Genomic DNA, 25,972 nt, shown 5'->3' with positions numbered 1-25,972 from the left:
GACACAGCACCCCATTCTCAAATTTCAATTACAAGGACTTTATTTTGGTCAAAGTTACAGCACTGGATTGGACTGTCCCCTTCCAGGGGACTTGGACAGATGGAGTTAAGAGACAGCTCAAATTTACAGAAAGGGACACAGATCTGACAATTGTGGGGAGGTGACTATTATTTCAAATGGGTTTCATTACACTGTTTAGCAAAAATACATTTACAAAATTATTCTATTCTCAGGAATTGTAGATGCAAAAAAAAGATGCCTCGCCTCTTTTTCATGTCTTGCTGATTAATCTAACTGAAGATAAATAGGCACTGGTGGGTTTCTCAGAAGATGTATCTCTATAATAACACATAAACCTTTATAATATCATGTACCTTGGCAGGAAGTGCCATCATTTGGCTTAAACTGCAATTTTCCTGTGGATGGTTGATAACCTTCCTTACAGGAGCAGCTAAACCCTCCATCCACGTTTTCACATTTTGCATGATCTCCACAGGCAACAGTTCCTCCGTTGCTGCACTCATCTACATCTGCAAATATCATGAGAAATGGAATTTTTTATTAAGTATTTACAGACTAACACCTTGCTGCTTTGTTGATAATAGCACCACACACTACAAGCAGTTTCATAATAAAATTTCATGTAATAAAAAAAGCAGAAGCTAAAAGCGTGCTAATAATGGCAACCCCCCCTGCCAATTATAATACTTACAGATTACAAGGATAAATCATAATTGATCATATTTTTATACCACTACTTTTATTACTATATAATACTACATTGCTCATGTTTTAAAACCATATTAATTCTATCAGAAAAAAGGTAGTTGGCATGATGCAAATCATCTGAAAACCATTTTTCAGAGATTAGACTAAATAGATTTTCTCAGCTTTATGATTCAGTCAGGAAAAGAAAAAAACCTAAACCTGCAGACTTTTCTTTTAAGTTGCAGCTTTGAAAAGATGCAGCAAAAGATCACTCTATCTCGTTAATCTAAGAATTAAACTCTGTGCCCTTTAAAGTGCTTGGCATGTCTTTTCTTTTTTTTTTTTTTTTTTTTTTTAAATCCATGTTTAAATTACATTTGCCTAAACTGTATTTTGTGCTTCTAAATAGTTTGCTATTAGGCAGACAGGTTCATTAACTGGGTGGGGCACAGTCCAAGAGTAAAACCAATTAATTCCAGTAAGGGAATCCATGAATTGATCAATTTAAGGGAGCTGGGCACTAACTCCCTGGCCAGAATACAGATTATTTTGCATTATTTGGTTGGCTGAGGATAAAGATCAAATAACTCAATGGAGAAAGTAAACTGGGAACAACACCAAATAATTCTGAAGAATGAAGTAATGGACTGTGAAGTGCTGTGCTGGAAAGGAGAAAAAAGTGAACAGCTCTGGGAAACGTATATCTGATGAAAAGAGTTGAAAAATGAAGAAGTGATACATGAGCAGGTTTAAAGTTACAACCTGAGAACTGAACTGAAGGAAAGTAAAGGTGGTGTGGGGAATGGATTAACCAGAGAGGATGACAACCCAAGTTAAGAACTGGTATGACTCTTAATTTTGGGAAGAAATTGGTGAAAAAAGGAGAAGTGATTAATGGATCAGTGGAGGAGAAGAGCTGCTTGAATTGATAGGAAGCCTCTGCCCCACCAGATGAGTGTTAGGAATAGTCAGACAGAAAGCAGATATGGGGTGGCTGGGAATGCACCATTAGTGTGTAGGAACTAGTTTCACACTCTGCTTTTGATACCAAGGATCTCGGTGGTTTTCAAAAAGGAGTAAAATGAAAAGGAGCAATAATGCTCGTAAAATAAGAGTATTATTGAAAAATGAAAAAATGAAGTGTATGTCTATGGGTATATCTAGGGAATGCAAAAAAATACCTGAAGGATATTTGGGGGCCATCTGCCTGTTTGGACAGCATTTTTTGTAACTTTGGAGAACATTCTTTACTAACGGTTGTGTGGTTTGATGTTTGTTTTTGGTTTTGTTTTTGTTTTAGGGCTTTGTTTCATTGATACAGGGGAACAGTTAAATGCATATAAACTTCTAATAGAGTATCCCAGCATTCCTTCTGCTCACAATTCCAGGGCTCTTCCTGGGATTCAAGGTGATGGTTGAGGTCCCACCTCACTTTCACATATCTGTGTTTCCCAACAAGCTGTGTTTTAAACCTGAGCTCCAGAAGCTGCCATGGAGAAGGCATTCAAACTCCTGCAGGGCCAGGAAGGATTTGTGGGGCTGGAGGTGCATTTGCCCTCCCTGGCACAACCACCACTGCTCTGCAGGGACAGCCAGCAAGGAAGCTGTGTGTTGGAATGGTTTGGTGCCAGCGTGGAATTTTAAAGTATGAGGTTAAATTACGATTATTTGCATCAGGACAATAGTTTGTTTCCATATTTAATACCCCAAACTGCAAATGTTTCTCTTTAAACCACCGAGTTTTGCATTATCCATGTTGGTATGGTTTTTGTGACCTCAGTATTCATAATCATGGAACTAACCATGTTATACATGAACCAATCTGACAAATGGGAAGGAAAAAAGTGCGATACAGTGCTACATACAGGATACCTTATAATTAAATGCTGTCATTTAAAGCCACAAGGCTGAAGTTCTTACTCTTGGCATTTAAATAACCTCTCACATCAGTACATTATAAAGCTTTGTTTATAAAACAAGTGGGTGCCTGTCCGTTCCTCGTTGTGTGACTCTGTGCAAGACAGAGAAACTTTGAATGAATTGAAGTGGCAAAGGTGACAATCACAACAATGCCAGTTTGTATAAGGAGGACACACATCAGCCTCATACCAAAGGTTTCTCTGGCCTTGTCAGCTCCATGGAGGACACATACATCTTAACAATGCATTCAGCATGTAATGCAGTGCAAAACCACTAGCAATTCATAACAATCCTTGCTAAAACTTACAATAACTTAAAAATAAATGAATAACTATGTGAATGCTTTTCAGAACACCGTTTGCTAAACGTCAGGTTTCTATGGGATTTTACTGATGCAAATGTTTCAAAGTTATGACAATATTTTTTGCTTTTCATAAATCTTTAGTTCAGTAAAAAACTTATCTGTCAGTAGTGGGCAGTCACACGAATTACAATTTTTTTTTTGTAATTATGTCAGACATTAAGTGTAATGGAGATTTTAGAGAGAAGTCAAGATTATCCAAAACAGCAGCAGAAACTCAAGTACCACGGCACATCTCTGGCAGTGGGACAGCTCTTTAAAGTCTGATAGAGACACTCTGTTGAATATATGCAAATAGACTTTCTGCAGTTGAGTTGCCCATATGGAACGAGTCCATATCACGCCTATCTAATTTACTGTTTCCAGAAGAAAAAAAACAACTCCTGGATGACAAAATTAAAAGGCAATATGCCTGATCTTGCAAGGTACTAATCAGCTTCGTGTCCCTTTTAAATCAATGAGATTGTCAGGGGCAGCCAACAACTCGTGACAGTTACAAGAATGCAGCTTTTAAGATCCCGCTTTGAAATGCTGTGTGCAGTAGCTGTAAGGCTTTTGTTCCTTTGCATTTTGTAGTTATGCCTTTTTAACCAAACAGGCAATTGGACCACACGCAGACAAACAGCTTGTCAGTGCTTTCAGCAACCCGATTTTAGTGGGGCTTTGGGGCGAGGATCTCAAACGGTCCTCCTTGATCTGCTGTGGGAGCAGGAGTGGGGCTGCCAAGGCTTGCAGGAGCAGTCTTCACAAGCAGCATTCCTGAGGAAAGGTTGAGGACCAGCAGCTTTTTAAACAGAGGAGCATTTGCCACAGCACTGTAAAAAAAAGCCCTGGCCTTTCAGTAAATATTCAAAACAAATCCTGGAGCTGAACTTTGAAGCTTTTATAACAGCTCCAGTCAGAAAAATATTATCACCAGCACCACTTAGGCTAGTGTGAAAATATATTTATAACCTTTTATTTTATTTCTGTGCTTTGTCACTCCTCATTTACTGCAGCAGGCAAGGAAATTCCAATTAAATTAAAAGTACTGAGAACAGTTATTATGTTCAGTCTTGCCAATTACAGGATTTTACCTACATGGCTTTGATTCTTCACCAGTCAGTCAAGACAGCTTGATGTCTGCATTATACCTTCTGCTTATTAGTAGCTTGTAAGTGATTGAAAAGTCCAGTTGCAAAGGACTGGATGTTCCCTCCCCGCGTCTCCACACTGTGGAAGGCAGAGGCACACACAAAGTAGGAATGAAAAAGGCTGTGAATGGCACAGCTAAAAGCAAAAGGCAGCAGTGTGGCACAATGCCAGATCCCATCCTCTGCATGGCTCCCTCGTCACAGCAGAGGATGGGATGGAGAATGGGTGCCTTCCCAGTGCTCTCAGAAATACCTGAAGGAAACTAATAGCACGTTCCCGGAACAGGCAGAGTGGTGTGGATGGCACTTTCATTTCACAGAGGGCCATTTTCATGTTTTTACTCTGTTGGTTGGGGTGAAAAAAGCAGGTTTGTATTTCACTTTTTTATCTGCAGCCGAACATTCCATAAAATGTGAAGTCTAAGGGAAAGCATGGCTTTTACACAAATCAAAAAATGGATTTTAATAGCTCTCTTTCGTGACATCAGAAAAATATCATCTTCAGAAATACCACGTCTCTGCATTCTTATTTTTCCCTTCTCCATTTCCTTTCTTCTATTTTCCTCCCTTTCCCCTCCTACCCTCCAGTTCCTCCTCTAGCTGCATGTTTCTTTGTCATCTCTTCACCAACTCTACCTGATAACATGGATGAAAAACTGCCGACCCTCAACTCCAAACTCAGCATTCTGGTTGGATTAAGGGTGAAGTGACACTTCTCAAAGCAGCTGTCCCAAGCTTTCTTTCTGTCTACTGCTTTGAGAAGGATAATCACTTTGTACTTAGAAGCTTATTGTAGTTTCCAGAGAGGGAGAGGAACACAAGTGTGTTCAGATGGGCTTTGAAATGGGCTTTGCACAGACACAGTGGTGTACCAGACTTGCACTGCTGGGAAGTCCAGACAGCTTTGATGGCATAAACAAACAGGGTCTATAATGGCATACTCTCCAAAATTCAACCACTGTATTTTTAAAAAGTTACTGCCAGGTACATATATATATATATATATATATACATACATTAAAACAAGATTTAAGACTTTGAAGAATCTGGAAATATATTGGGGCCCTATAAACTTGGGTAGGATGCATATGTGGGAGCTCTTTGCTGTGATTTGTGTTGGATTCCAAATTTTGGATATGAGAAAAAGCAAAATTTTAGGTTTAAACAAAAGCCTTGGGCTGACAGAGACTGGGAAAAAACCTCCAGCTAGAGTCCAGACAAGGATCTATTGATGTCACAGGTTTGGAATGTCCTGCCCAAGCCTGGAGAAACCATGTCCTGATCTCATCAAACCTGTGCAGAAAACCTTTTGTGTTTTATCTCTCCCCTTGTGTTACCTGTTCCCCTCTGTAAAATGTCCTAAGATAAGATGGGTTTTTTACCCCATGAAGTAATTGTTAAGACCCCAAAAATTTGTTAATCTGGGTTTTTCCCTGATGTTATCCTTGTGAACCCCCTCAATTTTAATAGAATGAATATGCAAACCCCCTGTTGAATATGTAGACCCTAAACCCTTTAAACATGAACTTGTAAGTCCAATAAAGCTTTCCAGCTTCTTGCCTCCCTGGGATCATCTTAGCTTTATTGACCTCTGCAATTTGTACTGGATAGCTTGCACTGTATTTACAGTGACAACTTTGGTGTTTGCTCCAGCTGTGTTTAGTACACCCTGAATTCACAACTCTCAGCAGTTTGTGTGCAAGGCATATCTACTACCTGTAGCTGATCCATTGGGTACAAAATATCCTATTATTGTTTCCATGATAAAGGATAAAGGAGGAAATTAATTGTGGATCATAAGGTTGTCTTTAGGACTCACATCTTGGTAAAGTAATTGGTACACTTGTTTAATCAGAAAAGGTGCCCACAGGTAATTTTTTTATTTCAGTGTGAGTTTGGAAGCTCTTGGTTCCTCCATATGGATTTTCAAAAGGAAGAACAACAGTGCTAAACTAAATCCCAGCAGAGGATAAAAAAAGATCAATCTACTCACTAAAGAAAAGAGAGGTGGAAAAAAAGGAGTTATCACACTAATGGTAAAAAGTTAAAGTGAGACAAAAACAGTCAGAGAAATAACTTGGAGGACAAACTACTGAAGCTGAGGAAAGGTTGTAACGCAAAAATCAAAACCTGGACCAGAAATGGTGAGAATATTTACAGCTCAGTGTGCTAACAGTCTCCATCCAGGCTAATTTAAGAAGGATTCATAGCAGCTGGATAAAGCAGAGCACTTTTAGATGGATGTGAGCAATGGGCAAGAAAGGTCGATTAGATCACTTTCTGGCTTAATATGCAACCATTCTGCTGATATTAAGAGCAGTAAGAAGAGAGGTTGTCAGCACTCACAAGCTCACAGGAGACATACCTAGAAGGAGACACAGTCAGCATAAAGGTGTAAAGGGCAATAGATTTATTTCTCATTCTCTCATTCCCTGAGGACTCTTGCAACATACAGAGAAAATTACCAGGAGTTCGAAAAGAGAGAAATAGTTACAGTTCTTCCATTCAAAGGAAATCCTAAAGGATTGCATAGTTGTTCAGAAATAACATTTTTCCAGAGAACTTTTCCTCCTCTTTAGTCTTGAACATGTTCCATCCAATGCTACAGAAACAGAGGCACAGGAGGTAGGATAACTGTTGATCTCGCTCATTACTTTTGATCAGACTCGAAAAATTACCAAAAATATCCCAATCAAAGTTTCCAAGCAAAAGATATTTGAAGTATAGTGGGTCAAATGTATAGAGAATTTTGCTGCTCCAGAGTGACCTGAATGCAGAATATTTTGTCACTCTGCTTTGTTTCAAGAACATGATCAGCTAGCTCACAGATCAGTGAAACAGTGGCATAAATGGGTGAATTTTTGTATTGTATTAACTCTACATTCATTGTCTAAAACTGTGACATGTGGATTTAAATATATTGCAAGCAGAGTCAAGATGGAAGTGTTACTGAAAACAGCTGCTGTGTTGTCAGTGAGAAGTGTGGGCCTGAACTGGAATATTAAGTCTGTACCAGTGTAAATTATAGGAATTTTATACCCAGACTCCAAACTTCCCAAACATGAAAGCATTTTGCTAGATTTCTATAATTAACAGAAGCAATAAGAGTGACAATGTAAAGGGAGCTGGCAGACAGTAACAACTTACCCACGCAGGAGGTTCCATCATTAGGTACAAAAGTTTCTTGACCATTGCTGGATTTGAAACCAGGCATGCACATGCAGAAATAACTTCCCACCGTGTTTGTGCAGTTGGCATGCTCTCCACAAGGCTGAGTAGCATTTTCACACTCATTATCATCTGTCAAGACATAAATTACAGAGAAATATATTTGCATTTGATGATTGAAGAGAGCGGCGTTGAATAAGCTTAATTTGGCTCTGGTCTTTTATTTGTGTTAAGTTTTGAATGCTGAGCTGGCACTCTTGGTGTTTGTCTATATAGTTTTCCCATTGCCAAGGATGTAATCAGGTGTTCAGCAGCACTCTTCCTGGGTGAATCAACAAATGAGGAAATCAGTGGGATACTGAAGCGAATGGTTTAATTGGATATACGCTTGGAATAGAGGATTGAGACAAGTATATGTTCTGCCATGGTTGTATTTGATAACATTTCTTCCTATCCAAGAATCTACAGGTAGAGAGTCACTCTGAGGATGCACCTGGGAATTTAGAATCATAGAAAGCAGAGCTCAGAAGGATATAAAGAAGCCCCCCCTTCATTCACTAACGTCAAAGCAGAATCAATATATCTAAATGCACATTTTTATGGCCTGTTTTTAAAGACCTTTTGTGGTATTTCTCAGCAGTACCAGACAACAAACTTACAAATTCATCCTACTGACTGACCTGAGTCCTCAAGTATATTGTTTTTACTCAGTTATCACAAAGACTAAGGTCTTTGTGAAAGACCAAAGAAATGAGGAAGATTCATGGCTTGATCCTTCCCTCTTAGCAATTGCTGTGTAAGTAATCATTTTTGTACCTGCAAATTTACATCACCTATTTTATGTGGCTAATCCCACGCCCCCAGTGGTACAATAGACACAAGTTTGAAGACTATGTCATCTCTGCAGAGCCTCAGCATGTGCTGTCACTGTGAGCACAGGACGCAGAGAGCTTGACCAAAGGTCAAACAAAATCATAAACTCCTGCTCTGAACCACAGAGTTGATCTTCTGCAATGACTCAATAAAACCACTTCCTCTCCAGAAATCTTCCAAGGTCCCTGTTGTCTATTGAATAGTTTTCAGACCAAATTCAAGAAAAGTTTCAAAAGCTTTCTTATCCAGGCACTCTATATATCAAACTGAAACACTCACGGCACTGATAATTCCATTTTCCCAATAGCCCATTTCTCTTAAGGCACCCCAAAACTAAGAAACAAACAAATCAATGAAGCTCTCCCAAAGAAGCACTCTGAGTGGAATTCTCTATTTTCTACATCGTGAGAAAGGAAAAGAGTTAAAAGCTCCCTGAAATCTACTGGGATTTTTTTCCTGTTCTCAAGAAAAAGGTACTCATAACATGATGAATGACAGGAAAGAATTCTAACAGGGAGAGAAATAACGATTTATTGCAGAAGAGAAATGATTAAGGAGCATGACAGGGAGAAGAAATATGATTTCAGAAAAGGCACCCGAGGATGAGTTTTAGAAAGGTGCTCCTGCTTCCTGATGGTCAGTGTTCTCACAAGATCTTTACAGAGATAGTGTGCAGATCAGCAAAATGTCACATAAGCCAGGGCAGTGACAAGATTAAAGTACAGCAAGAGGCACAAAGCATTGCAGGAATACATTTCTGGAACATAACTTAGCCACAGCCCCCAGCATAATTCTGGAACAGGACTTTTTTTGAGATTTGGAGTCTGACATGATTTTGAATGTGACTCAGTCGACTCAGACATGCAAATATCAATTCAGAACTGCAGTTTTCCTCGGGGGAATTCGGGTCAACAGTATCAAATGGATTATGCTCATTAAAACTAAAATTGAATGTAATTTAATGAGGAATCCAAGTATAAAAGCACTTTGCCAACACACGTCAACAATATTTATTCTACAGCTTTGGTATTCATGAGAATACAGCAGAGAACATGTATAATTTGGATCTTAAAGAATGCCAAAGTAAAACCAAATTAGCTTAAGTGGAATTATGATAGGGAGGAAAAAGTGTGGTGTTGATCCAAATTCAAAAACAAAGGCATAAGAAATTGAAAAAAATCTGGTGTTGCAGAGACCAGGTCCCAGAACACTTTACAAACCTTGACAACAAGGTCCACTTCTAATATAATTTGTGTGTGTCTGTTTGACTCCCTTGCAACCCAAGTTTGCTCCCAGACCCCAGCATTTAATGACAAAGAAAAGTGGACTACCCTGTTATAGCTGCCAAGTCAACTTAGTCTTGGGAAATATTACATATCCTAGAAAACAACATGTGCTGACTTTGGAAAGCTCAGGGGATAGGAGACATGGAAGATGAGAAATAGAAGGACACCAATTATGGCAGGACTTGATTCAAAGTAGAGGAATAACAGGGCTAAGGAGGCTACTTTTGACATGCAAGAACTTTTCTTTTGGATTTTTTTCCTAGGAGTTCAGCTGTAGTCCTCAATATCCAACAATATTACCTTTTTCAGGTGGTCCAAAGGATTTATAAACAATATTAAAATGACTCATACAGTGGTTATCAATAAATTTACTACAATTATGCCTAAATAAATTCACTGGATGATTGGTGTTTTTGCTCAATATTTATGATGGCTGTAAGGGGTTTAATGGTGACTATATTCCCTTAGTAAGCTTGTTTATTGAGAGAGCCTTTCAGATAATTTGAGAAACCTTTTGAACATTGAAGGAACAGCATTAACTTACACTGCAAACACAGGAATGAATATTTTAAAGAGTTAAGTTCATATGAAGCTTTCTTTTCACTATTCCCATGGTCTAATGTAATACTCAGCAGACCCTGCTGGGGCATAATTTACTGGACCACATCCTGTTTCCATTGAAATTAATGACATAAAAGTCGCTGACGTCAGGAGGCTGTGGAAAACTACTGGGTTAATGAGAAAGGCAAGTGAAGAAGAAATTTAAAAAAACAAAAAAGAAAAAAAAGGTAGTTTCATATACAGTCTATCTAAACGTGGTTTTTTTTCCCCCACACAAAATATTATACAAGATCAAAAATGATGGCAAAAATATCATCGAGTTCTCTGTGTAAACAACTCGAATTTTTTATTCAGACAGCACTCCAATGTAAAGCCCAGGGGCTTAAAGTAATTTTCCAAATTTTGCATGATTTATAATATTATTGGATTTGTAATTTAAAGGATGTCAGGAAAAAAATAATGGGATTTATAGATGAAAAAATGTCTTTTTTTTTTAAAACAAAATGTTCTGCCTATTAAGAAAGGATACTTTAAATGACAGCACTCATATAATCCACCTGTTTTGTTGTTACCTAATTTAACTGTGCCATGTGCGTTCACTGGTGCACAGGCACTCATTGAATACTGCAGGCAGTATCTCAGGAATACACATTCCTTTAAATATGTTTTTTTTTTTTTTTTTCATCTCCAGTAAATGATGAAAAATTTGGAGACTTTAGAGACAAGATGGTCAAACGACAAAGTTAATTATTATGGCTAAATGGTAATGCTGCATTCAAGTTTGACATAGAAGGCATTTCCTGAATAGCTGCACTGTCTTAAGAAATGCCAGTGGGGATGTGGGGAGCAGGTTTTTGGGATGGTGGGTTTGCATGATTTTTTTTTTTTCGTTTTTTTTTGGTTGGTGTTGGTTTTTTTGTACACACGGGAGCGTGTACCTAAAAATTGGTAGGATGCTTACACGGTATAATTGTAGAATTAAAATCAATTTTCCTTTCTTACCTTAAAAATACAGCTAGTAGTATGTATTTTACTGTACATAAATGCAATTGTGGTTAGATGGAATCGACTGTCAGCTGCATGTCATCTGCCTCTACTGGTCTCTTGAAAATGTATTAAGGATTATCAAAAGCAAGAAAAACGTGAAAGGCTGATATACCCCTTTCAAATTCCATTTTGATTTGAGCTCGTAATTCTGTGTTAAAACACTTGCACACCTGAGAATACCATTGGTTTAGGATTGAGCAGGATTACTAAGAAGCTTGGGCATTGATGGAAGACTTCCCTGGTCACAGAAGACTATAAATTGGATTCAGTGTTTGAACAATCACTCTTTTACACATCAGGTAACATTAATAATCAGGTAATATTAAGTAAAATGTGAATGAATTTTGTTTAGCATTGATACAGTACATTTTTGCATAGAGAGCATTAAGCTATTTTAGATATTTTAAAATATACCAATACAAAATGGAAGAATCATTTGAGGATTTTAGGGTCATGATGCAGTTGGAAGCTACAGGAATCTGATAAGGTTTTAGGCAGAAAAAACCCCCAAACCAACCAAACAGGAAATTTCTTTTGTTGTATTCCATATCCTAATAAAGTACAAGTTTTACCCTCTTGTATATTGTATTTTAATATGGGACGGTTATAAGATTATAACCTACAGTAGGAAAACACCAAGGCAGGTACAGCTACAAAATTACATAACATGTTATTATTGTGACAAGCACGAGAAAATGCTTTGAGTTTTCAATTTTAGATATAAGATTTTTGTAATGCTGTTTGCATATTTTGCATGAAAAATGTCACGAGGAAAAGTCCTATGGTAGTGGGTTTATCAAAGAGCTATGAAAGATTCTTATTGCACTGGGCATATATCTGTGATAGACTTTTGATGGTATCATGACATATAATATGAAGAACTAGTTTTGGGGTGAAACTTGTCATATTGATTCACAACCACACAGAAGTTTTTCCTCTTTATAAATTTCAAAGTGAATTGTTTCTTCCTCAACTTCAAGTAACAAACAAACAAGGTTGAAACCCCCAAAGTTAAACAGAATGATTTGTGCATTTTCAGCCCTCCCCAGTCCATGCAAAATGAGATTTTGGTAGATGTGAATAGTGAGTAGAGAATATATTTTGGGATCTCTGGCATGGAATGAAATCAATCAGGCAGGCTGATGGTCTTAATTAATTGGCAAACAACCCGATGAGAAAACTAACAACATTGAATTTGGAGGTTGGTCACCTGAGCTTCCCCAAAGCCAAGCAGGAACACACATAGGGGTGTGATTTTCATAATGAAACTTGATGTTACAGTATAAGGACTAGAATCAGCCCTTATATAATTCTATTCAGTGCATTCCCCTCATGACATAAGACAATGCAATTAAAACATTAATGATTAATTTTGGCCTAATCTGGGTCTGTGGAAACCAGGGTTGCCTCTGGGGCAGACCTGTTGAAACAGAAGGCCAGACCCAAAAGAGTTAACTAAGAAATCTGGGCCTGCTAACAAGCTGTGAACATCCAAATCTGTAGTTCTGTTCTACCTATTGGACCAAAACTTAAGAGAATGGTAGAAGAAACACAGAATAGACCTAGAGGTAATAAATTAAGATGCAGTAAGATAAAGTAGACATTTGAATAGAAGAAACAGGCTGGGAGCCAAGGCCTTTTCCAAGCTTCAGTGAGCTGGTTGAGAACAATAGAAGAGAAGGGAGGTCAAGCTGAAGAAGATGAGTTTAAGCCCCCAGACCCATGGAGGAAGGACAGAACTACCCCCAAGATTGAGGGCCAAGAGAAGCACCACCCCAAGCCCCACCTGAGCTCCACCTATACTCCACCTCTTATTAATATGTATAGACAGATGTAATCACTTGAATATGCATTTAATCATACATGAAAATTATATAAAAAATGCTGATTTTGTGTGAAGCCTTCGAGCAAGGTTTTCCAGCAATAGCTGGCTTGCTCCCAGTGCTGTCAGTAAATACCTTTGCTACTCAAAGACCAAAAGCCTCTGGGCAGTTCTTTATACCGGGTTTTTCGGGTTCACCGTCTGCCAGGATCAGTGGTGGCAGCTCAGGACACAGGAACCTGAAAAGTGGGCAGGAGTGGGTGGGAAGGAAATGCATCCAGAGTGGCTGGGGAATACACTGATCCAACACATCCGACTGCTCTCCTCTGACAGCAGCCTCTGCTGCCAAAGCTGAGATGGAGCCCCTGGGGGAAAGGAGAACTACCCTTCCCTAGTGCAACCCTCGTGGGAGAACAGTGCTTGAAGTGCCTCACTTAACCCCTCAAAAGCGAGGAAATGAAAGGCTTCCTGTAAAACAAATTCCAGGGCTGCTCACCCTGCTGTGCTGAGCTTGTCTGGAGGTCTCAGAGCAGTGGGTGAGCTCACACACATCACTGCTGTGCTGCAGGACTGTGCATCTCCAGCCATCAAAGGCCGAGTTAGGAACAGCGATACCATTAACAACCTTGCCTCTCCTTTCTTGTGATTTGTTTCCATTAATGGCAATTTAACACAATTTATTTATGATTCTCTAAAGATTCAGCATTTGAGCTTGGTCTAAATCAGCATGAAAGAGCAGGCGCTTAGAATAACCACTTGAGGCTGTAGAACTGGGCTGAAAATCTCATTTAAATATGAATTTCTTTCATAATGGGCCTGATTCATCTTAGTCCTACACCAGGGCAGGGAATCATGCAGTTGCTGCATAGGAAATCGTGCCACTGCAAGCTCTGTCTGGCTAAGATTTCACAATTCCCTACCCCCTTGCAAGAGCTTTTCACATTGCCTTCTCAGGATGTTTTTATAGCTTGTCAGGAGTTTTTAACTGGTTTGAACTTGGTGGCTCCGCAGCTAGGTAGTCTCCTAAAAGTTATTAGTACAGCAAACAATTATTTTCTCTCACAGTCTTCATAGGCTATGTGAGTATGCAGAGATGATTTTGGATCAGCAGTTCTTTCATGTCTGGATGAACTAAAGGTCCTCACAAAAGAAAAATCTCTTAGTCCCAGGTTAAGGAACAGGGCAGAACAGTGTAAAAGAAGGAGAAAAGGAAAGTTTCCTACATATTAAAATCACACTCAGGTTGAGTTTCAGAGACTGGACAAGGTTTAGACGGGTTAATATATTATCTAAACTATTTCCCTCATCTCTTGCTGGTGTTTCCAGACATTATAAATTAAACATGAAAAGAATTTATTATTGGGTAAGTCCAGTGATGAAACTCTCATTTGTTTAGCCATACAGAACAACCTGCCTTTTCAACACTTGTGAAATATCAAAAAAAGAAAATCTATAATTTGTGATCACTCATATGAAGAATGGGGTTGTGGTGAGGAATATATCACTGAAAGTACTAGTCCTTGACTGGAAACAAACCATTTACCCAGAGCAGTATCTGTAAGGTGCTCAAATTAGTGAAATAGAAGGAAAAGGGGGAATAAATAATTGAAGGGGGGAATAAATATTGAGTGGCCCTGTCCCAGTTTTTCCCCAGCGCTGCCTCCCTGGTACCTCTGGAGAGCAGGGGACTGTGTGCAGTGCAGAGAGAATCAACACTCCCATCACTTCCCCCAAGGAGGCCTTATTGCTGCTTTCTCCCAAGAACATGGCACTAATTCATCAGCTGAGCACCTGGCCTGATGAGCTGTTAAAATGCAAGGCTGAAGAAGGAGAGAGACTGCAGCAGAGTAATGTCAGAGACAGAAAAATGGAAAAAACCCCAACCTGACAAGCTGAAGATGGTCTTCTGGAGTTCCAAGACTGACTTTGGAGGTGAAAAGTCATGACTGGATGAATTCTTTGGAAAACTGGCAAGTAGATACTGAATAGGATGGGATAGAAAAATAATCCCAGTCGCACACAGCTCCCAGTTGGATCTACTGTGAACTCAAACAACACAACGCTCCCATCCGACAGGATGGGAATGAATAAGACGTCACCACTCAAATCTAAACATTTTGGTCCCATGCAAGAGATTAGACAGAAGGAAAACACCTTAGCAAACAGTTTGATTAAGAGGGAAGAAAAAACTTCCTGGCAACACTTTCCCAAATCGCAAAACAAACAAAAAAAAGATATTTATTGAGAAAACACAGACAGGAAATGCATCATCACTTTACAGACTATGTATGAAACCCACCATGGTGCCATCATGGTATGGGTAAACAAGATGTGAAGAAGGGTGCAAGTGAGAGACAACACAGCTTGAAGGAGGCAGAGGAACACTGAGCATGATCTGATCAGCTACCCACTGCACACATGCAGCAAAGGCTGTGATAAGAAATGGTGCTGTTCTGTGTCAGGATATGGGCTTGTCATCCTTCAGATAAACAGAATTACACCCTGGGGTCTTGAATGTCACATGGCAGCAGCAGCACTGTGTTCCCACAGCCAGGGCTGGAAGCACCCAGATGCACTCGTGCTGCAAAGCACAAAGGGCAGGGTCACATATTTAATGTCAGTGGCACTGGGAGGAGTGAGCCCATTACACAGGGAGCACACAGCTATGCTCACCAATGGGTGAGTACTTGGAGCTCTGTCATGACTCATAAAATAACTTTTCAGGCACAGAACTAGCTGTTAAAGGCACAGAAACAAGCAGAAGTCAAGAACGAAGATCACATTGCTCTTCCTTTCTTTACCCCACGCTGATCACATTACAAAAACCTGACCTCAACATTCTGGCAGACACTCTGTGTCAGGTTTACCACTCGAGGATTAGACAGAATGTAATTGAGACACATCATTAGTTTCTTGGTTTGCCTCCTTCAAAAACACAGAATTAATACGAGGTGAAGTGCAGCTGAATGGGGATATGCTGGATTCAAGCTCCTGGCAGTGTGCAGGTGTCAGTGTTTCTCTCAATGCTACCAGCAGAAGGCTTTTAGAAACTTCCCCATTATCAAATTACATAATTCCCAATTCAGCTTTCCTTTTTGCTGCTCACTTGTTTGTTTTCACTGAAAATCACCCTTGAACTGAAAAGTAAGACAGCACATGCACAATTAGAATATTTTTGCTTAAAGGAAAGTAAGTAACACAGCACTTCCCTGCTGAGAGAGGGAAGGTAACTATGCCAGTAGGTAACTATGCTCCCTGCAGAACTGAATGGGCAGCCCAAGTAAGAAGTTCTGTTTTGACACTGCAAATGGAACTGAATTAAAGAAAACCCCAAAACAACCAACAAACAAAACCAGAAATCCAACCAAAATCCAACCAAAACCAAACCAGATTATAGCCAGAAAATATCTGCACTGTAACTTCCTGCAGACTTCCCATTGCATTTTCTGTTTACCATACTGCTGGCATAGAATCAGCACCATCCATAAAAGTAGGTGTATCAGAACATGAGGTTTCATCTAAATAATGCATATTTATTTATGCTGTGTACACATATCCCTCCGATACTCTACTAGACATTGTATAATGGTATTCAGGAAAATAAGACTCAAAGTTTTTCAATTCCCAATGCACCTGGTTCTTGTTATTTCTAACACTAACTTCTCAAAACTGTTTGCAGAACTTTCTAAAATACACAGACTCAGTAGGACACATTTTTTTTGCATGTTAAACCAGAACCATAAACACTCTTCTCATAGAGGACATAATTCTCCAGTAGGAGAACCTTTCTTTTGCAAAGAAACTGTACATTTCCATGCACCAGATCTTGTGATCCATCTGACCTGCATCCAACAGATGTTAAATGCATCTTAAGAAAGACAATATAGCCATATCAGGATTACTCTGTCCATATCTAAATCCCAACAGCTACCAGATACATGTCTCCTACAGACATTTACATTTACCAATTTAGTAGCATTTTTGGAAGGGAAAAGAAGAACTGAACTGTACTAAAAGTTTTGCTAAATCATGATTTGAGAGCCTTAGCTCCCAAATAAATAGCTCAAAATAAAGACTTCATGTCTTTATTTGGTCAAGAAGGGCAGATCCATATGTAGAAAGGACAAATGGGCTCAGTGTTTAACTAGAAGTCCCTCTTTATACTTTTGAATCTGCTACCTAAAAATAGGTGGTACATTATGAAGTGCAGCTGCCATTCTATCACATTAGTTTTCAAAGGACAAAGTTTATTGAAGATAATTTCCTGTACATATCTGAAGCAGTATTAAAAAAAAAAAATTCTTGCTTTTGGGATCTGTATACTACTTTCCATTTTGGATTTAAAAAGCAGAATACCATAAAAGATGTGGTAAAATTGCTTTGAGAGAAGTAATAGCTCAAATAACATGGGAGGCCATAAAACAGTGGCTACAGAAGCTTTTTCCATTGTAGAACAGTATTCATTGATTTCTGAAACCACAGGCTAATTATACTCTGAGTGGACAAAGTACCTCAAGGAGTCCAGTCTGGGCATCAGAGATAAAGAGTTCACTTTGTACTTTGGTCAAACCCAAGTTAAAGGAATAAAGGCAGGAGTAGCTTGATGAAATTTGATTGCCAGCACTCTTCAGGAGGTTAGATGAGGTTACCTGATGCTGCTCTGTGAGACACATGGACTTATGTTGCTCTAAGCTAATATTAAGGTTAGTTCATTAGAAGAAGATAGCACAATAGTAAATAGTGGATTTATTTATTTTATTTTAAAGTCAATACTGTTTCATTCTTGTCAAAAATTACATGTGAACTATCCATCTTCTACAGTGGACCACAGAGCTTCCATGTAGCTTGATGACTGCGCTTTTCATATTAGGTCTATTTGTAAGTTATCCCATTTAAATGCTCTGGAATTCAATAGCTTCACTGCTGGAGAGGAGACTAAATCACAAAAGGAAATAATTTCAATCTATAACTGAGAAAAGCCATTAATTGCTGGAAAATATCCAGTCTCCAAACCTGAAGATATCAAATATGGTCTGGCAAGGAGGAGACAATTAGGCTGAGGAATTCTACCCAGAGGGAAAACATGCCAGCATTACTTCAGCTAGACTAATGACTACAACAATAACCACTGAAGTATTTCCAGCTACTGTCAATGCTGTAAGTATTTAACTCCATGGTGAAAACATCTTAACTACTGACAATGATACTGTCAGAGACTTACCCCAGTGGATCATTCCTGGAAAAAAAAAAATCACTATAAAATCATACAGGGTTTAGTGTCATATACTCCTCCTCATCCTCCCTCTTTTTTCCTCCTTCTGATGTGAATCAAAGCTAAATGTAATGATGCAAGTGGAACTAGGGGTTATAAAACTCAGGAGAAGTTAGGTCTGTGCTACTGCTCTGCTCAGGTAAAAGGCTGCAGATTTTTGAGCGATAATAATAATTTTCCTCTATAATAACCAAGTATCATCTTAGTGCAATTTTTTAATTTGGAAAGCATCTAGCCCTCCTCCTTTCTGTAGAAATGTCTTCCAAAAACCAGACTGTTCTTAAGGCTACACTTCCTCTTTCATCTCTCCCTCCTGAAACCTGCAGCTTCGAAGTGATGGAAATTGTGGTCTCCTCAGGCCAAATGGTCTTGATAGCTCTTTCTGGACCTTTATTTCTAAGACATACAATCTGGAAAACTTTAGTTTCATGTCAAATGGCAGAATGAGTTAACCTACTCAGGTCCCTTAATGAATTCTGAGAGTGAGGGGAGTACATAGCATCCCAAACCAATCTAAAGTGACTTTTCCCTCGCTGACTACACTAACAACTCCCCTGTTCAATAGTTATTACATCCTAGGTTGAAATATTCTGTTTATTCATAATCACTGTTGTCTACACAAATTTGTCATTTTCCAGTGAAGGTTTTTATTCTTAGGTACAGGGGCTAAGGACTTTATTATCCCAAAGATACAAAACGCACTTAGCAGGCAAAAATATAAAAGTTCCATTAAAAACATATCTAGAGTTTGGACAGAAGTAATACTTATAACAGGGAATAAGGTTGAAATGTGGCACAAGTCAGGCCTGAAAACACTTTCAAGTTTGTCTGCCGTAATACAACCTGCCACATAAAGTGTTATTATGTGCATTTTATGCCTGGGAGTACTGACAGGTGGGAGGGTGTAGATATGTTGTATAAATGCTGTGTATCTTTCAGCAACTGGAGATACTAAGATGAGAGAAGCCACAGAAAAGGAGGATTGTCATAAGGTGCTGAATAAAGGCATATAAAACACAACAGATTTCCACAGAGTGCCATGCTGAGGATCTGTCAGAGAGCGAGGCACTGCACAAACTTCCATTAGTGTCGTTTGCTGAGCATCATTCAGCTGCAAAAGTCTCAACTGGAAATGCATAAACTTGCTTCCTGAGAAAAATCACTCAAACCCACAAAAAATAACTTCATCTATTGAAATAAACCTCTCAAAGTAAGCCACTAAAACTAAGTTCAAGAAAACACAATCAAGATAAATATTTTGATTATCAAACAGACTGAACTTGTAGAAACATTGGGCAGATTTCCACAGCATTTTAAGTATCCCTGAAATTTGGGCTGTTTATTAGGAAAGTGGAAAAGTGCTGCAAGCTGCAGTAAAGATGGTTACTTTGTTTTTAATCCAGGAAAACTATTACATCACGTATTGTTCATCACAAGAAGTCATTGCCTTTTGTCCTCTGCACCCATCTCTGAACGTGCCAGCACAGGCAGTTCTATAGGATATCCTCAGTTTTGCTCTGAGAGTCCTAGCTCAGTCAGAGCACTGAAAAATGCCAGCTTCTGTTTGTTGGGAAAGGTTCTCTGTGCTTGGATTGGTTGGAAACTTTACATTATAGCAAGCATTAAACATTTCATTTGGAGTAGGTTTACATCTCAAATCTAAGTTCAGACTATGGACACAGAAAAGCAGTGTTTAAAAAGACATTTGTTTTCAAATGGTCAAGATGTTAAATAAGAAAATAACGAATTAGAGCTCAAATTCTTACTCCAGCTGCCTTGGCTCCAGATCAGGCACTGCAAAGTTGACCTCCAGGACCTCCTCCAGAGACCCACTGAAAGATCTGGGACAAGAAACAGCTGGAGCCAGGGAAAAGGGCATGTTGGGGATGGAACAGCATGCCATGCTTTGGAAAGGCTGATATTTTACAGAGGTCTGACTGTTGTTTGGAGGAGGGTTTTACCAGTCCTCAAATCTACCTAGGAATTTGAGTAAAGAAAAGGCATGTCTTTCCTCTTTTCTGGCGACATCCATGTTACATCTGTTAGAGGCAAGTGGCAGAGTCACCCCATGAGTTAAAGCTCAGGAAAGAAGGAAAAATTGTCTTCTAAGCAGGCTCTACTTTTAGGCCATTAAGCTGCAAGATAATGATGGGTTTCTTGAGGAGCAACGAATCTCTTTAGAACTTCATTTTAGCCAAAGGCTGCTCTGTTGTGATATTTTATGTTTAAACATACCCTACTCTGACAAGCCACTGAAGTCTTTAAAGTCTTCTCATCTTTACTGCAGACAGTACTTTGATCTCAGTGCCAGAAAAGGTCAACATAAGAACTTCAGAATTAGACTTGTTTACATCCAACATAAAATACAAATAAATGAATGTGGCAAGGACATCCCAGGCAGATTAAATAAGGCCATGTTTTCCTAGTTCCACTCAAAATGTTTTTGTTTTTGCCAACCATTGTGCAAGCAATATCATCATAAAATCCAATGAAATTCACTTATTGAAGCGCTTTCCCCCTCAAAATATTTCATCAATCAACCAGGAGGGCTCTGTCATAGGATAATTGCAACTTGGCGTACCAACAAAGAGCATCCAAACGTCCTCAGCTTCCTTATCTGTACAATGGGCAGGGATGACAGCCATTTTATTAGCTGAGATATTGTTACCCCCATCAGATAAAACAGTGTGTTTTGTTGCTTTGATGTTTTCTATCACCAGGGCAGAGCTGTCATGTTCCAATGCGTGTTTAGAGAAGGGCTGTGGTGGCAGCTTGTGTTCCCCCACAACACCCCTGCCTCCCAACACCTCACAGAGCCAGGCAAGGGCTGGACCAATTGCACTTTATCAGAAAGAAATGAGAAGAGCCAACAAAGTTTCCTCTGCAGTTATTTCTGGTTGAGGCAAAATTGTGGAGTCATCTCTTGTTTAAATTCTTTTCCTTGAGGAAGAAAAGATTGCCAGAGTGAATTCCCTCTGAAAGCAGCCAGCTGAGAAGGCACCCAAAAATGATTTCAGCTATTCCTGTTCTACTGTCTGCACAACAGTATTATTAATCCACAGAATATTTAGTGAACTAAAATAACATTTGGGGTAACTGCTTGTATTTAATGATTCTCCACAATAACAACTATTATAGAGATCAGAAATATTGTATCTGGCTTCCACATGCTTGGTTAGATCATGCAGACTTTGAAGGCTAACAAAAAAAAAAAATATCTCAAGCAGAGCAATATGCAAACCCATTTAATTTTCTATTTAAATTCCTCCTGACAGAGTGGACTTTTCTTGAATTTCAAAAAAGCAAGGCTGTTAACCAAACTGTGAAGGTGGAAAAGTCTGCTTGTCGACACCGGGCTTATCTCGCTGTACTATCACTTGGGCAATAATTATATGAAGTGCTGTAGACATAATTTAATAATTCAACATTTGCCAGCTGCTACTGAAGACTTCCCATCTATACTAAACACAGGGAAGTGCTCCGGGCTCTCCAGTGGACTGCATGACAAACACTGTCCCTATCTTCCGTGGCTCTAGCACAGCACTTTCTGCTGAGGGATGTTGTCGGGGTGATAACGGGAACAGCACAATTAGAAGTCATCAGCCCAACAGGAAATCTCATCTTTGGTGGCTGCTCAGCAAGGGGTTGCCCCTGATAACAAAGAGCAAAGTAAGCAAGTGTATACTCTTCTGGCAAATAGTGGCATCTCTGTTGACCTTCACAGTTCTACAGATGCAAAGTGTCTCTAGAGAGTCAAGGCATTTTCATTGATGTCGAATCAGCCTGGACATGACACCTCTCCCTGCTGTGCCTCCCTGTCCCCAGCCCCCAGGTAACTCCCAGATACAAAAGGTTGGTCCCTTCCTTTACACAACAATCTCCTTTCCTGATTTTCCACCTTCATCCGTGCTCCTGAAGCCACCTCCACAACTGGAGGTTGTGAGCTGGATGCACCCTTGAATATATGACCTTGAGAGACTTACAGATTTCATTTTCATTTAATGACATTCCCATAGACTGTGGGTGGAAGCATGTAGAAACACTTAGCCTGCCTTGGTCTCGGTTCCCCATCTACAAAACCCTTTCGTTTACCTCGTCTGTTTTGATTTAAACAAAACAGGCTCAAACCCCAAAAGGTCACATTTGCTTTGATAGCAATATGAACTCATTTGGCACCTTGATCTTGTTTGGGGTGAGCTTAAACCACATAATGAATCTTAAGAAATGAAACAAACTGAAACTTCCTTTCAAACGCTGCTCTCCGGAATGTTTTTACTTTGAGCGAAGGATGGTGCGAGATTAAGTTGCACAGTGAGAAAGGTACCTTATTTCCCCATTAAAAAGCAGAGTTAAAAAGGAAATTCTGTTGTGGATTCAAGTGGTTGGGAGATTTAACCTTGAATACCCTTTTGATACTGCAGAGAAGTTACACGTTGCTCGTACTTGTCTCTAAGCCCTGTGTTGTTTCCCCTGTTGAGCACTGGAAAGGATCTGGAGACACAGAGGGGAGGTCGTCCAGCCCAGTCAGCCCAGCCCTCCTTGCAGGAACCTTCTCAGGCAGATTGAACCCTTACTTAAAACAAAGTTTCTCCTCTCCTATGGAAAAATTTTTATAGTGTAGAATTTAAGGTAAAAATTGCAGACAAAAAGAGGGTTGTAATAGTGCATTTTGAGCAGAATTGTTTGTTATTTTTATGCACCTCAAGGCTATGGTGCTCAGTCTTTAGAAATGCCTCCAGTGTATGAAATGAATGCTTTTACAATATTCAGTATTTTTTTTACTTAAAGCTTTAACTCCTGAAATCACATTAACAACTATAATACTTCAAGCTTATACAAACCAAACCAAACCCCAAGCATCAGACTCCTAGCAACAGAAAGCATCTATTTTAAATAAAAGAAAATCACATATTTTCATGTTTCCACTTTCTCTGTTTGCAGGGTACATGTACACATGAGATCTGAGTCACAGATAAATAACTTGGCAAAAGAAGCTTCTGCAAATCCAGTGGTCCTACCACTTCTCTCATGAAATTCTTTGGTTTTCCAGTTTTGCAGACACATCCTGGGCATACCACCTATCAGATCTCTTGAAAATTAATAAAATATTAAGAGTTAAATAATTCTGCCTCTGATTCACTTCTGAAAACCCCCTCACAAGGATTTGACATATGATAAACTAACAATAAAGAAAACAGAGACGAGCAAACAGTCAAGGGAAAGTCAAGGGCAGAGAAATACTCATTTCATTATCTGTCCATATTTCTTCAAACAACAGCTGCTGCCACACTTCAGACTTGCAGGTCTGACTAACACCTACTGACAGACTCAGCTCATACCTGCCTACCTGCTTCAGGGAGAAAATAACTGTGTGATGGTCCCACCTTGCTGTCTGCATTTAAAAACATGGAGGCACTTACCCTTCCTGCTTTTTTTCATCCTGCTGCTGCAGCTCATTGCCATAATGCCTGCCTACACCCCAAAACAGACTGTCAGTGGAAACCTCAATGCTGTTTCCACTTCCTTCCCTTTTAATAGCTAGTTCAAGAGAGGGGTAGTAGATTGGCATCAGGAGCATTGGGGCCCAGGAAACTACTCAGCTGCAATTGAAATCCTGTGTGTGTGTCAGGTGTGACGAGTTCTGAGGAAAAAAAAAAATCAGAAACTTCCCCGAACGAGCTGCAACTGCCAGAATCACAGCAGGGCAATGAAAGGGGCCCTTCAATGAACAGAGTGCTCCTTGGCCATTTATAAAGGATTATTCAATTATCTAATAATGAAACCTTTAGATAATGAAATATTTTTTGAAAGGCGGAGGGGGAAAAAAACAGCAACAAGGACTTTGCTTGAGCAGATGTAAAACTGACACATCTGCCTCCCTCGGCACTCCCAAATTGCCTCTTTCAATATGTTTCATTTGTTCTCCTGCCAATTGCTGATCTCTTGTCAATTCACTCTCAAACTTGGAAAAAAATTAAATGGTTTGATGACATATTGGTTTCTGTATTCTATCTTTGAAATGCAAAATATACATTTCAGTGATCTTAGGAATGTCTCACATCTTTGAAATCTTTGCAATTGTAAGATGTTGGACTTGATCTCCATCTGGAACAAAAGAGCACAACTCCACCTAACTAAATTAAGCTAGACAGTTTATCACAGCTGGTGATCTTGTCCATAGTTTTTCCACAGATTAACACAGAACACATCATATACTTACTTAGAAATATGCAGTGTGAAAGGTGTGACTCCCTATAATGCTTTAGGCATGCTTGAAAATACCTATACTAGATGATTGCCTAAAAATGCTTCCCAATATCCTTAAATACTCTAAATGAAACGACAGACCTGTCATCAGAGCAAATCACATAGGGAAAGAAAAATGATACCAGCATTAACTGCATCAACCACCTGCTCTATAAAGGTTATTAAAATGATGGAAACAGTATGTTGACTATTCCATACATGCAGGCTAGAACCCCCAGCAGGTCCAATATTCTATACTACTAGTTGCAATTTATATGCCTATAATTTATGCTATACTATAATTCATAGGACATTTCTCAAAATGCTGGCTGGAAAAGACTGGCTACTGACTTGCTCTGTGGCCACTTCTTTAATCACATGACAAAAGATTTTGGCACCAAAAGCACTTTGACAAATTCCTGTGCTGTGCTCCTTGATATGCCCTGGGCTGTCTTGACCCTGCCAGCAGTAAGCAGACCAGTCTCTATTTTTCAGTGGTGCCTCAATTTCACTGGGAACTCTTTCCCAAGGGGTTGGGGTCCTACAAACACCAACAGGAACCTGTGCTATGATCAGTGCAGCTGCAGCCACTTTTCTTCAAACACAGGAAGAAGAAGAAGAGAAAGACAAGGAGGTAGTGGCAATACCCTCTTCATTAGCACTGTTTTAGTATGCAGGAGTTTAGAGGCAGTCCTAACCAAACCTGGAAAGCACCCTAATCACCCAGTACCTGAGCAGAACTGCACCCCATCCTTCCTACTGAAGCTGCTTCAGTTGGCAAGAGCAATTCAATCACCCTGAGCCCACGAGCACATGTCTCCAGCCAGGCAGGTAATGTCTCATGCCATAATCTTGATTTCAGGTTCCTGCCCTAGGGATGCCTAATGTATTTTATCCAAGAATTGTTTAAAGTAAAATAATCTGTCATATAAATGAATGGAAAAAGGCTCATTTTAGGAGCCACCGTCACTGTGGCTGACCAGTATAGATGGAAGTGCTTACATTTAGGCACTCTTGACTGAAAACTGTGGCTTCCTTCTCTTTATGCTAAGTCTACCCATCTGTAAAGCAGACACATTACAGTTTACCTAACTCAGAGAAATGAGATAATACAACTTTGGCAAAAAAAAAAAAAGGCTCTATCGCATTGCTTTACTAGACATAAAAAGGTAATATGAATATATGATTTTAAGTCAACATTAGGATGGTGTAGACTCCAGGACATTTCTCATATTGCTTTGGCTGGATGACGTAATTAATTTTCTAACAGGTTCCTTGAAGTGCTTGATATTCCAGAGAGCCAGCCTGTGTTACAAGGTGTACATAGATAATCTGCTGAGAAAAGAAATCATAAATAACCCTTTATCCTGCATGGTTTTGTTCATGAGAGCATTGTTCCAATTGGTGCAATCTTGAGCTATGGATTGGATCTTGGGGTCATATAGCCATGCCAACACCCCTCAAGTTAGTCTGCTTCAAACATTCTTTAATTCCAGAGGACAAAGCTGGTGCAAAATATTTAAGGCTGTCATATTTGGTTTAAAACATCCTTCTATTTTCCTTTCTTTCTTCTTT

At 39.3% G+C, this 25,972-nt stretch overlaps 1 protein-coding gene and 1 long non-coding RNA gene across 2 annotated transcripts in view; one reads left to right on the top strand and one right to left on the bottom strand.

Annotated features, from left to right (window-relative positions):
• The window catches only part of LOC127474798 (uncharacterized), a 652,309-nt gene that overhangs the window by 205,513 nt on the left and 420,824 nt on the right, over positions 1-25,972 (top strand). The window lies entirely within an intron of this gene.
• ADGRL4 (adhesion G protein-coupled receptor L4) overlaps positions 1-25,972 on the bottom strand; it is a 75,765-nt gene that overhangs the window by 29,015 nt on the left and 20,778 nt on the right. The window contains exons 3-4 of the mRNA XM_051796030.1: positions 7,270-7,422; positions 375-530 (exon numbers count right to left, since the gene is read on the bottom strand). Of these exons, the coding sequence (XP_051651990.1) occupies positions 375-530; positions 7,270-7,422 (309 nt within the window). The remainder of the gene's footprint in view (positions 1-374; positions 531-7,269; positions 7,423-25,972) is intronic.

Source organism: Manacus candei, unplaced genomic scaffold (assembly GCF_025592945.1).
Source record: "Manacus candei isolate 608988 ecotype Guabito, Panama unplaced genomic scaffold, ASM2559294v1 h1tg000044l, whole genome shotgun sequence".
Classification (NCBI taxonomy): domain Eukaryota; kingdom Metazoa; phylum Chordata; class Aves; order Passeriformes; family Pipridae; genus Manacus; species Manacus candei.
Note: the sequence above shows the minus strand (reverse complement) of the source record. Positions and strands in the feature narration are given on the sequence as shown.